Source organism: Aquarana catesbeiana, linkage group LG02 (assembly GCF_042186555.1).
Source record: "Aquarana catesbeiana isolate 2022-GZ linkage group LG02, ASM4218655v1, whole genome shotgun sequence".
In the NCBI taxonomy this organism is placed as follows: domain Eukaryota; kingdom Metazoa; phylum Chordata; class Amphibia; order Anura; family Ranidae; genus Aquarana; species Aquarana catesbeiana.
This window is the reverse complement of record NC_133325.1, coordinates 358,996,130-359,008,302: the sequence shown is the minus strand read 5'-3', so window position 1 is coordinate 359,008,302 and position 12,173 is coordinate 358,996,130. Positions and strand designations below refer to the sequence as shown.

The 12,173-nt window shown below is 42.5% G+C and overlaps 1 protein-coding gene across 1 annotated transcript in view; it reads right to left on the bottom strand.

The window, feature by feature from the left end:
- Nucleotides 1-7,650, bottom strand: part of MYBBP1A (MYB binding protein 1a) — an 85,292-nt gene extending 77,642 nt beyond the window's left edge. The window contains exons 1-2 of the mRNA XM_073615043.1: nucleotides 7,403-7,650; nucleotides 2,034-2,129 (exon numbers count right to left, since the gene is read on the bottom strand). Coding sequence (XP_073471144.1) covers nucleotides 2,034-2,129; nucleotides 7,403-7,591 — 285 coding nt within the window. The 5' untranslated portion in view covers nucleotides 7,592-7,650. The remainder of the gene's footprint in view (nucleotides 1-2,033; nucleotides 2,130-7,402) is intronic.
- Between the last annotated feature and the right edge of the window lie 4,523 nt (nucleotides 7,651-12,173).

The window sequence follows — 12,173 nt, the reverse complement described above, 5'->3', positions numbered from 1 at the left end:
TCCCTAGGGTCTCTGCTAAAAAAAAATATATATAATGTTTGGGGGTTCCAAGTGATTTTCTAGCAGAAAATACAGAATTTTTACTTGTAAGCAACAAATGTCAAAAAAGATTTAGTCTTTAAATGGTTAAACTGAGAACTTCTACACACAGAGTTCAGTCTATTGATAAAAGAACCCGAAGAGATACAAATGTATCTTCTTATCAGACTTGGCAGGCTGCCCAGAGGAGGAGAAGAAACCTTCAGACAACTTGCAATTGACTTCTATTACAGAAGTCATTTGCAAGTCCCACTGAAGTTATAATCGGCTTTTTTTATCAGCACAATCGGCCGCTGCCGATTAAGTAAAAAAAGCCAAATATCGGCCGATATATCGGTTGACCTCTATACAGATGTAAATAAAATTATACAGACTTTGCATCACACTGGTACTTAAAGGGGTTGTAAACCCTTGTGTTTTTTTCACTTTACTGCATCCTATGAGAATGCATTAAGGAAAAAAAAAAAAAACATTATCCTTTACAACCACTTTAACTGAACAAGCTGAAAATGAAAGCTGATTGGTTGCCATCCACAGCTGCTCCAGATTCTGTCTGCTCCAGTTTTAATAAATCCCCCATTGTACTGCAGTTGAAAGCTACAGACTAAACCAGTGAACAGATCCACAAAGCGCTGTTTAGAAAGGCAGAAAACTATGTGTGGGTACTTGAGCACTACTAGAAGTAAAGTAGGGAGTGCAGAGAACCAGAAGCTAAACAGGACTTCAAAAGAGACAGTAGTTTTAAAGGTTTACAAATCTGTGGGTCCATCTGCAGTTCAATGTGGCTAACTTCAGAAACAATGTCCAAATCTGATCAAAGGATAAGTGTGTGCACTGGTATGAGTAGACCATACGCCAGTACAATGACTGAAATACAAAGCAGTACCTTAAATATTCCTAAACAGTATCCATGAAAGGTGGTGTCCATACAGCTTGTGTGTACCCAAGCCCAGCTATGGTATCACCATGCCAACACTAGCCCCTCAAGATGTGGATGGGAAAGTGACCTGTGTGTCAGGCTGAATGCCTTTGATCACAAGCCAAGTCCACCTAAACCAAAACATGCTCTTGTTACAGCAGTTCTCTTGTATGTTGCTTTCTGCATTTGTTTTGCTAAAGTTACCTGCCAAGTCCTTTTCTGACTAGGCCATGAAATAGCTTATGAACAGATTATTAAGGGTTTACTTAAGTGGTAGGAATCATGAAATGGACATAGCGGTTTATAAAAGTGTTCGAATTAATGTGCTGCTACTGCCCTGTCTGACACCCTGCACCACTATAAACTGAGAAGAGGGTATATTGCTTTATGGTCGGCTGACAGTAGTGTCTGGTCTACCTGATGGGTTATAATTATGAGAAAACAACATTTTTAGGCTGGGATTGCATCTGTACGATGCTCCAGGACACGTGTTGCTGTGTGTTTTTATGCACATTACCCTGTGTTGCAATAGGGCGGACCACTAATTTCAATGAGTTGCCTACTACGTCTAAATCGCACCAAAGTGGTGCACGATTTGTATTATTTTTTTTTACATTGTGCCACACCAGAAAGCATTGTACTTTGTTACCATGCATTTTGTCTCACACACTTCTGCAAGGTTCAGTTGAGTGGGGGTCCCATCTGCACCATGTTACATGCTACACCAAAAATATGGGTTAACATGGTCTAAAAGTTGGAGTTAACCTTTAAACATTCACCTTGTATTCAGGAGTACATTTTTTCATCAATGCTCATAATCATCTTTGTGGCAGTTTAGTCAGTAGTAGCCAGGCTGCATACAGACAGGGGCCACATGCAGGCTGTTCAAAACACTGAACCAAGACTCTATTGGTAATCATTTTTGTCTGTGGACATGCTTGAAAATCATTCAACTGCACTTTTTGTGTGTCAACTGAGCACTTCTTTAAAAAAAAAAAAAAAAATAGGATTTAAATATAGGGCACTCAGGACAATCACAATAAATGTAAACCATATTCAGCTTTGAAATACAAACCTGAGCTAATGCCAAGCTGAATCCTGGCCGTGCTGACTCACGGGTAGCTGCCAATCCATCCACAAGTCTCTTGAAGGTGTATTTCAGCTCATCTTCCTGTGTAATGTGTAAAATATTAGCAATTTCAAATAAATTAACATTGTCATTCATAAAGCATTTTCTGCTGTACAAGAAAAATATATGATCTACAGAGAGATTTAGCAAATGCAACACACAAGTATAACAAACATGCTGTACAAAAATTGAACCAGTTAAAAGTTTTTTTCAGCACAAAAAGTGTCTATGCCAAACTGCTCAGTTCTGTGTTACAGTCAGCAGAACTCATATTGCAGATTGTTGTAGAAACTCAAGGCCACTTGTCTTGCAGTGGAATAACAAAGTTTGTTCAGTCCACTCACACCAAACAGTGTTGCTACAATGCATGTGTTTGTGTTTGAAAGGCACGTATCCCAGGGTGACAATTTATTTTGAATGGGCTGTCATCCCACCTTAACTTGAAAAAAAAATAGGCCCTTTACAATTTTCTTTCAGCATAGGGAAATGTAATGCACAAAACAGATGTGTGTAGTGCAGGTGCATTGCAGCTCACTGACGATTGGGGTTGAACTGCAATTACCTTAAGGCTGCATTCACACCTGAGAGCCTCAAAGTTTGCGCATTTAAAAAAAAAACAAAAAAAAAAAAACGACCGATGCTACATCCACCGAGGCAAGTATGATTCGCAAAAAACAATTTAAAAAAATACTTTACTTCTCTTTTAACCAGCATTATTTTAAAACAGTTTCTAGGGACAAGAGCAAATGCTTTGGTGTTCATAAGCCACAAACAATAGAACCTATTAAACTGGGATATTTTTAACGTAAAACATGACACTCCGTTAAAATTTAAAGCGTTTGTAAAGTCTTTTTTTTTTTTTTAACCCAAACATGTTACACTTGCCTGATCTGCGCAACAATATTGTACAGGAGACCCTAATCCCCCTTCTCTCTTCTAGGCGCGCCTGCTCCTCCTTTTCTTGGTGTGCCACCACAGGGAGCTGCTTCCTATTGTGGCACAACTAGGGGCTTATTTAATAGAGATATTCCTGCGCTATCGAATATGGAGATGGCTAAAGGTGGAACAGCTGCATGCACCTATTAGGATAAACACCTGACCTAAATAGATATTGTATGGATGGGTGGTGCAGCGCTAATCCTGTATGTAAACCTCTAGTGGCTTAAAATTGGGTCATATTAAAGTACACTATAGTGTGTATAAATAATCTGGAGAAAACAGTGACGTGTTCTTACAAGTGATGTATCTCACTAAACAAAAAATTAAAAAATTAAAATGTGGGTGTAAACAAAATATCAGCCTTAGGTCATCATTTCAATAACTAGTTCACCATAAGTGACCATAACAGTGACTGGTTCAGCATAAGTGAAAAAAAAAACAAAAAAAAAAACATTTTGCAATAAAGTGCAACGTGAATTATACTAATTAGCAATCCAAAATAAGCAAAGTGCATTGTGCAAAACACTGTGCAACATAAATAACTACATCACATATTGGCTTATAGTGTTAGACAACAGACATTTCATATAAAGTGCAAATGTGCAAAAAAACTCCAAACTATATAATTATAAAATGTTAGTGAATGTCCCAAAAAATTCTGATGCATAAAAAAGAAAAAAAAAAAATCACACTAAAAAACGTCCTTATTCTTGATGAAATCTGTGATAGTAAAATGCTGACATGCGTATGTGGCAGTTAAAGTGCCTGGTGACGCAAAATCTCATGCAGCTTCGTGTGCAAACACTACAGTGAGTAGTGGCCCCTTACCTCAAAGTAATGGGGCAACAGCTTATGACCAAACAGGTTCTTTATCTCTTCCACCTAGGGGCTCCTGCGCATTCCTCACCGTCCAGGGGTAAGGTTCCCTCAGATGTGATGCAAGATGGTATTTATAAATAAAGTAGAGTAGAAAAGAACCCAATAGTGTAATTCTGTTTTCATAGGTACTGGTTTATTAGGCAAAGAAAACAGGTACTCACATTGGCAATTAAATGATACAATGTTTGTATCCGACGAGCTCGTAGCCTTCTCTCAGTGTATCCAGCCTATCCCGTCCCTACGCGTGACGTCACACCACACGTTCCCCTGAAGAAGTCACGTGTGGTGTGACGTCACGCGTAGGGACGGGATAGGCTGGATACACTGAGAGAAGGCTACGAGCTCGCCGCTCGTCGGATACAAACATTGTATCATTTAATTGCCAATGTGAGTACCTGTTTTCTTAGCCTAATAAACCAGTACCTATGAAAACAGAATTACACTATTGGGTTCTTTTCTACTCTACTTTATTTATAAATACCATCTTGCATCACATCTGAGGGAACCTTACCTCTGGACGGTGAGGAATGCGCAGGAGCCCCTAGGTGGAAGAGATAAAGAACCTGTTTGGTCATAAGCTGTTGCCCCATTACTTTGAGGTAAGGGGCCACTACCCACTGTAGTGTTTGCACACGAAGCTGCATGAGATTTTGAGTCACCAGGCACTTTAACTGCCACATACGCATGTCAGCATTTTACTATCACAGATTTCATCAAGAATAAGGACGTTTTTTAGTGTGATTTTTTCTTTTTTATGCATCAGAATTTTTTGGGACATGCACTAACATTTTATAATTATATAGTTTGGAGTTTTTTTGCACATTTGCACTTTATATGAAATGTCTGTTGTCTAACACTATAAGCCAATATGTGATGTAGTTATTTATGTTGCACAGTGTTTTGCACAATGCACTTTGCTTATTTTGGATTGCTAATTAATTAGTATAATTCACGTTGCACTTTATTGCAAAAGGTTTTTTTTTTTTGTTTTTTTTTCACTTATGCTGAACCAGTCACTGTTATGGTCACTTATGGTGAACTAGTTATTGAAATGATGACCTAAGGCTGATATTTTGTTTACACCCACATTTTTATTTTTTTATTTTTTGTTTAGTGAGATACATCACTTGTAAGAACACGTCACTGTTTTCTCCAGATTATTTATACACACTATAGTGTACTTTAATATGACCCAATTTTAAGCCACTAGAGGTTTACATACAGGATTAGCGCTGCACCACCCATCCATACAACAACTAGGGGCTTGATCCCCAGCCTATGTCTATAGACACAGACCTCCTTGATACAGGATTTGACTGACAGCAGCAGGGCTCCAGCAGCAGCCAATGGCTGCTGCTGCTCTCAGCAAAGCCTGTGAGAGTGGGGAGAAGATGAGAGACCCATGGGTGATGCAGCTGCTGAAATACAACAGTTGGCATTGAAGATTTCTCCATCCAAGCTGTTGGTGTGTATGGGGTAATTTATAGATTTTCCTTCACTCAGCCCATAGACTGAATAGGTGAAAATCTAGCGGTGTATGGCTAGCCTTAAATGCCAATCCCACTCTTTGCAAAATAAATAAATGCACTGCTGGTGCCTGTGGGAAAAAGAACCTAAGATTCTATAAGGGGTTAATGGGATGTGGGCTGCAGACTTTGATCATGTTTATTGTTACACTCATGATACTACATGAAACATGGTCAGAAAGGTAGACTTAACATTTAGCCCTACAGACATACTTCATATATTAAAGTGGTTCTAAAGGCAGAAGGTTTTTACTCTAATGTAATCTCTGCATTAAAGGTAAAGAAAAAAAAAAAAATAAAAACTTCTGTACGCAGCTCCCCCCTCCTATACTTTGCTGGCCCTGATCCAGCTGCTTTCTCCGCTTTCTCTCTCCTCGCAAGACAGGCCGAAAGCCGTGAGAGCCATTGGCTCCCGTTGCTGTCAAATTCTGTGACAAAGTTGAAGGGGAGAGGGCTGAGCAACACAGTCTTTTTTTTGGACACAGGCAGTGCAGCTCGGGAACAAGCCTGCAGGTGTGCCACCATAAGAAACAGCTTCCCATGGTGTCACACAAAGAAGAGGAGGAGCCAGGGGGGACCCAAGAATAGAGGGATCGGGGCTGCTTTGTGCACAGAGCAAATAAATATAAAATGTTGTACCCTTTACAATCACTAAAGGTTCTAAAGGCAGAAGGTTTTTTTTTTTTTTTAATCTTAATGCATTCTATGCACGAAGATAAAAAAAAACCTTCAGTGTGCAACAGCCCCCCTAATACCTACCTGAGCCCCATCTCGATCCAGCAATGTTGCACAAGAGACTCGGCTGTCTGGGACTCTACCTCCTGATTGGCTGAGAAACAGCAGTGGCTGCCATTGTCTCCCGCTGCTGTCAAACAAAGTCAGTGAGCACATGAGAAGAGAGAGGATTGGGCCGAGCTGAGGCTCCGTGTCTGAATGGACACACACGAAGCAGTGGCTCGGCTGCCTCCATAGCAAGCTGCTTGCTGTGGGGGCACTCTGCAAAAGGGAGGGGCCAGGAGCTGCAGCGGGAGACTCAAGAAGAGGAAGATCTGCGCTTCTCTGTGCAAAACCATTGCACAGAGCAGGTAAGTATAACATGTTTGTTATAGAAACACGAGACTTTAGTATCACTTTAATTTTTGGATTTTGCAGTCCGATCAGCAGAAGATTTGCGAATACATCCTCTGCAGAATCAGAGCAGAAAAGAATGCGTCACTTCTTTTTTTAGGAAATAACTTTTTTTGTGCCATTTAGAATAGTATGCTCCTAAACCCCAATGTAGATTGGTATCAGTCCCTATACAAGGTTCATCTAAAATGTTGTACTTTTAGATGAACATTGTATACTCATGTTAATGGTGCCTGTATCGGAACGTCCCAATCTTCCCCCTCTGTGGGTTTCCATTCCTTTTTACGTGTTTTTTTTTTTTTTTACATCTGTGTCAGTGTTTAGCGTCGTTTTTAAAAAAACAAACTTTCTGGACCCATGTTAGATCTTTGGGCTTCTGTTTACATCAGAATACCTCTGATCCATCGCATTTTAGGTTGGATCTATTTTTCTTTTTCCGGACCTTAAAAGAAGGAAGCTGATATAAACAGACACACACCCCATTTACATCTGCCTGCCTATGGAGATTCCAATCAAGTCCAGCTGTCAATTTTTCTAGTGGATTGGACCGGGTATGTAAAAAAGGGCCAGAGTTCCACTTTAACTAGAAAAACATCAAATCTAAGTAGATATAATTGAACTGAACATGACATGTGTGCCTCTGATTGATGAGTCCCAACCATTTCCAGGATGACTGAAGACCTCCCTGGATGTCAAAGAGTCTGGCTATGGACTGCTCAGTCACTAACTAGGAAAATGCAGAGAATGGAACCAAAACACGTGTTTACATAGGAAGTGGTGCCTACAGCTCTCAGCCCCACCATGCAGCTACCACTAGAAATGTCTGCCCTCCGCTGGGCTCACCTTCTCGCTGGCTTTCAAAAACTCAATGAGGTCCTCTGTAGCCTTCAGCCTCACTTCTTGTTCGGGCTTGGCGATGTCCCAGAAGAAGTCCAGGAACTGTCTGTTCTGCTGTAGGACCCCACGAACGGCGGCCAGCCTGTCTTCCTTCGGAGTAGAGACCGCTCCATCCATGTCTGAGAGCGCAGCCATGCCGTCCTGTAGCACACGTGCGTGCGGGTTCTTCCGGGGTCATCGCGCATGCGTTGACTACACTAACGTGGCTGGAAGTGTACACTGCTCTGCATCTGTTGAGAGGGGTCTGGCTGCAGAGTGGAGCTTCACCGATGACAGGAAGTATGTGGCCTCCACACCACTTCACTTTTTTTTTTTTTTACTGAACTTTATTGTGAATCTCTATAGCTGGAGCTCCACTGTCACAAGAGGGATTCACGATAAAGTTCAGTAAAAAAAAAAAAAAAAGTGGAGTGGAACACACATGCTTCCAGTCATCGGTGGAGCTCCACTTTGTAGCTGCCAGACTCCTTTGCATCTGTTCAGTGATATCACTATCTGTGCAAGTGCAGCCCAACACCTTCCTAAAATGATGTTTGAAAGCAATACAGTGAAACCTCGGATTACGAGCATAATCCATTCCAGGAGTATGCTCGTAATCCAAAGTACTCACATATCAAAGCGAGTTTTCCCATTGAAGTCAATGGAAACGAAAATAATTTGTTCCGCATTGACTTCAATGGGATGCAATACCGCATGCGGCCAGAGGCGGGGGGGGCGCCGGAGAGCCTCGGAAATGGCCGAAAAGCCCGAGGACACTTCGGCTGACCTTGGCAAACCTCAGAAAGACTCCCTACCCTTGATTTGCGGAGGTCAGCCGAAGTGTCCTCGGGGCTTTCCGTGCATTTCCGAACGGCCGATCGGCGACTTTCAGCTCTACTCGGTTTCGGCACCCCCCACCTCAGGCCAAAAGCGGTACTGCACATCGCTTTGGCCTGAATCGTGCTCGTTTTGCGATACAACACTCGCAAACGATTACCAGTTACGATTTTTAAAAATCATATTGCATGCTCGTATTGCGAAACACTCGTTAACCGCGTTACTCGCAATCCGAGGTTCCACTGCTTCTTGCAGGGACCACGTGCTATTTGTTTAAATCCAAGAGTCCTATATTCTTCCATGACTCAGGGTGTGCTTTCTGTTTTTTTTCCACATCTGTGCAGTAATTCAGTGCGAGTGCCGATTACCACCAGAAACGACACGTTTAATGTGCGTTTTTGCTTGAGCAGTGACGTGCATTTTTTTTTATTGCGCATTTGCTGTTTTTTTGTTTTTTTAACTTGCAGACTTTTTCATCTATGAGCTTTTATGTGCAGTGCACTGTATTTTCATGAAAGTAGAAAATGTAGCGCTAAAAATAAAACAAAAATAGTGAACTGTATAAACCCATGGGTGACCATGTATATGAATAAACAATGCCAAATACCATGTGTAAATAAACAGTGCTAAAAAAACTTATATGGGTGAATAGATAGCAAAAAATATTGAATTATAAACATAAATAAGTCCCAACAAAAATAAAAAATATAAAAGGGCTACATCAGAGACCCAAATATATTAGTCTCAGAAGGCAAACAGCAGATGTGCTACGAACAAAGGGTCATTCATATGCAGAGGCCAGGGACGGTTGAGTGTATATCAGGAAAAAATGACGTCAATGGTAAAGTAAAGATGGGTACTCTTACCAGAGTACCAGAGCCAGTGGACCTGGATATCAGCGACACTAGGTCAAAAAAGCATGGAAGCACACCAAGGCAGGAAGAGTCAGGAAGGTCCAAAGGATCATTCGGTGACTCCAGAATGGTCAACAAAGCCTCCAACGGTCCGGTGCTCTCTCGGTGGAATCGTGATGATAATAGGAGCCAGCAAGCATTGAAAAACTGGACGGAAAGGTCAGACAAGCCCAAAGGCAGAGATTATGTAAAGACAAAAGGAGAGAGCTTCTAATGGTGTAGGTCAAAAAAGATGGTGTTTATTTTCCATAAAAACCAGGCATACAGACAAAAAATGTGATCACAAATGGTAAAAAAGCAATATGGGGAGCGGAGAAACCAAGTCCTACGCGTTTCGTCCCAATAGGACTTCTACTGGGGCATCTAACAGCTCCCCCATATTGCACACATATATATATATATATATATATATATATATATATACATATATATATATATATATATATATATATATATATACATATATATATATATATATATATATATATACATATATATATATATATATATATATATATATATATATATATACATATATACATATACATATATATATATATATATATATATATATATATATATATATATATAAATAAACAGCTAAAAATCCATAGAACCAATCAGAAGCTCAATCAGTAATTGACAGTAAAGATTTTCTGATAGAAGGAAGGCTGGTCACATGATGAACAGAAAACAAACCCACCTTGTGAGGACCAATCAAATAACAAACTCGGAATTCAACATTCTAATGTAGGCAATTCCAGAAGAAAATGGATGAAAACTTCTACTGGGGCATCTAACAGCTCCCCCATATTGCACATATATATATATATATATAAAGCCCACGAAACAGACTTAGAGTCACGTGTTCGGCACTGACGAATCCAGATCGGCGCTGGCAACAACACAAGCCTGTGTCTATAAGCAACCAATCAAGTTTCGAATGCCCATATGGATCAGAGATAGGTCAGCAACCTCCCATTGAGGTTCAGAGCAACAGTCCTAAGTAGGAAGTAGCGTCACTTCCGGAATTGGTCGACACCGGACATGCACTAAGGCGGGAACAGAAGACCCATTGCCGAAAAGAACTTAGGCATTCAATCCCGCCCACGTCCCGACGTATACAGCGTCAGAAGGTCAGGTGGGAAACAATGTAAACAATGATAGAGAGGAACCACTGACATCTAGCGGTGATAACCAATGCATAGTTGCCAACAGTCCTGATTTTGGGACCCTCGTCCCGATTGGAGGCTGTCCCGAATCGTGATCTCCATCAGGAAAATCGCGAATGTTGTTTTTTTAATTTTTGGAGCAGCTGGCTCTAGCAAAATGGCCGCCGGCGCCTCCGCTAGAGCTTCCCCCTAGTCTTCAGTGGAGAGAGGAAGGGGGCTCGATCCGTGCAGCCAATGAATCGGCTTCTTTAGCTGCACGGATCGGCCCCTCCCCTCTCCACTGAACACATGGCGCAGGTGTCTTGCCGAGAAAGGAGAAAGTTCCCCAGCTATTCAGCTCGGCTATTTCCGCCGGCTCGTACGGCGCAAGCGATGCACCTGCAGTACAGGGGGGTCCTTACTTGCCGAGGGGAACTTTCTCGGCAGAACACCGGCCGCTCCTGGATGTGTGGTGGGGGGCGTTATGGGAGGGGAGGGTCTGCAGTGGCACTGGCACTGATGGAGGGGGTGGTCTGCACTGAGGGGGGCCTGCACTAATAGAGGGGAGAGGGTCTGCACTAATAGAGGAGGGGTCTCCACTAATAGAGGGGGGGCTGCACTGAGGGGGGTCTGCACTAATAGAGGGGGGGCTGCACTGAAAAGGGTCTGCACTAATAGAGGGGGGCTGCACTGAGGGGGGTCTGCACTAATAGAGGGGGGGCTGCACTGAGGGGGGCTGCACTAATAGAGGGGGGGCTGCACTAATAGAGGGGGGGCTGCACTGAGGGGGGTCTGCACTAATAGAGGGGGGGCTGCACTGAGGGGGGTCTGCACTAATAGAGGGGGGGTCTGCAATGAGGGGTCTGCACTGATGGAAGGGGATCTGCACTGAGGGGGTCTGCGCTGAGGGAGTCTGCACTGATGGAGGGGGGTCTGCACTGAGGGGGTCTGCACTGATGGAGGGGGGTCTGCACTGATGGAGGGGGTCTGCACTGAGGGGGTCTGCACTGATGGAGGGGGGTCTGCACTGAGGAGGTCTATATGACTCTGCTGGGGGCACCTGATGCGAGGACAGACTCTGCTGGGGGCACCTTATGCAAGGACAGACTCTGCTGGTGGCACCTGATGCAAGGAGGGACTCTGCCGGGGGCACCTGATACGAGGACAGACGCTGCTGGGGACACATGATGCAAGGACAGACTCTGCTGGGGACCCCTGATGCAAGGACAGACTCTGCTGGGGCACCTGATGCAAGGACAGACTCTGCTGGTGGCACCTGATGCAAGGATGGACTCTGTTGGTGGCAAGCGACGTGGCAGGTGACACGCTCAGGGATCCCACTGATTCTGCATTATGGTGAGTTGAATGATTTAATTTTATATTACAATTATAATAATAGAAATAATGCGCTTCAATCATCCTGACACCCTAACAATCATGGTGCCGGGATGATTGAAGCGTTAACACCAGGTGTTTGGAGTATCTTTATCTGCTGATTGTTAAACTTTCTAGAATACACATATTTCTATTGTTGTGTAGGATCTGGGGCTGGAAATTAAAATGAAAACATCTCCCCATCAAAAACACTGGTCGGGGAGAACAAAGTGAAGCAGATAGCATGACTAACGCCATGTAAAGAGGGAAGTTTTCACATAAAGCTCACAACGCTGAAACCAGCATTAGGAACAGAATGTAAAAACCAAAAGTGTGTGGCACCAAACTAGAAATAATTGATAGTGAGAAGGGAGAAAACTCATATCAAACTAATAATTCAATGCCCACACATAAATAAGTGTATATTTAGCCAGCAAGGAAAATATATCGACTAATAAATGA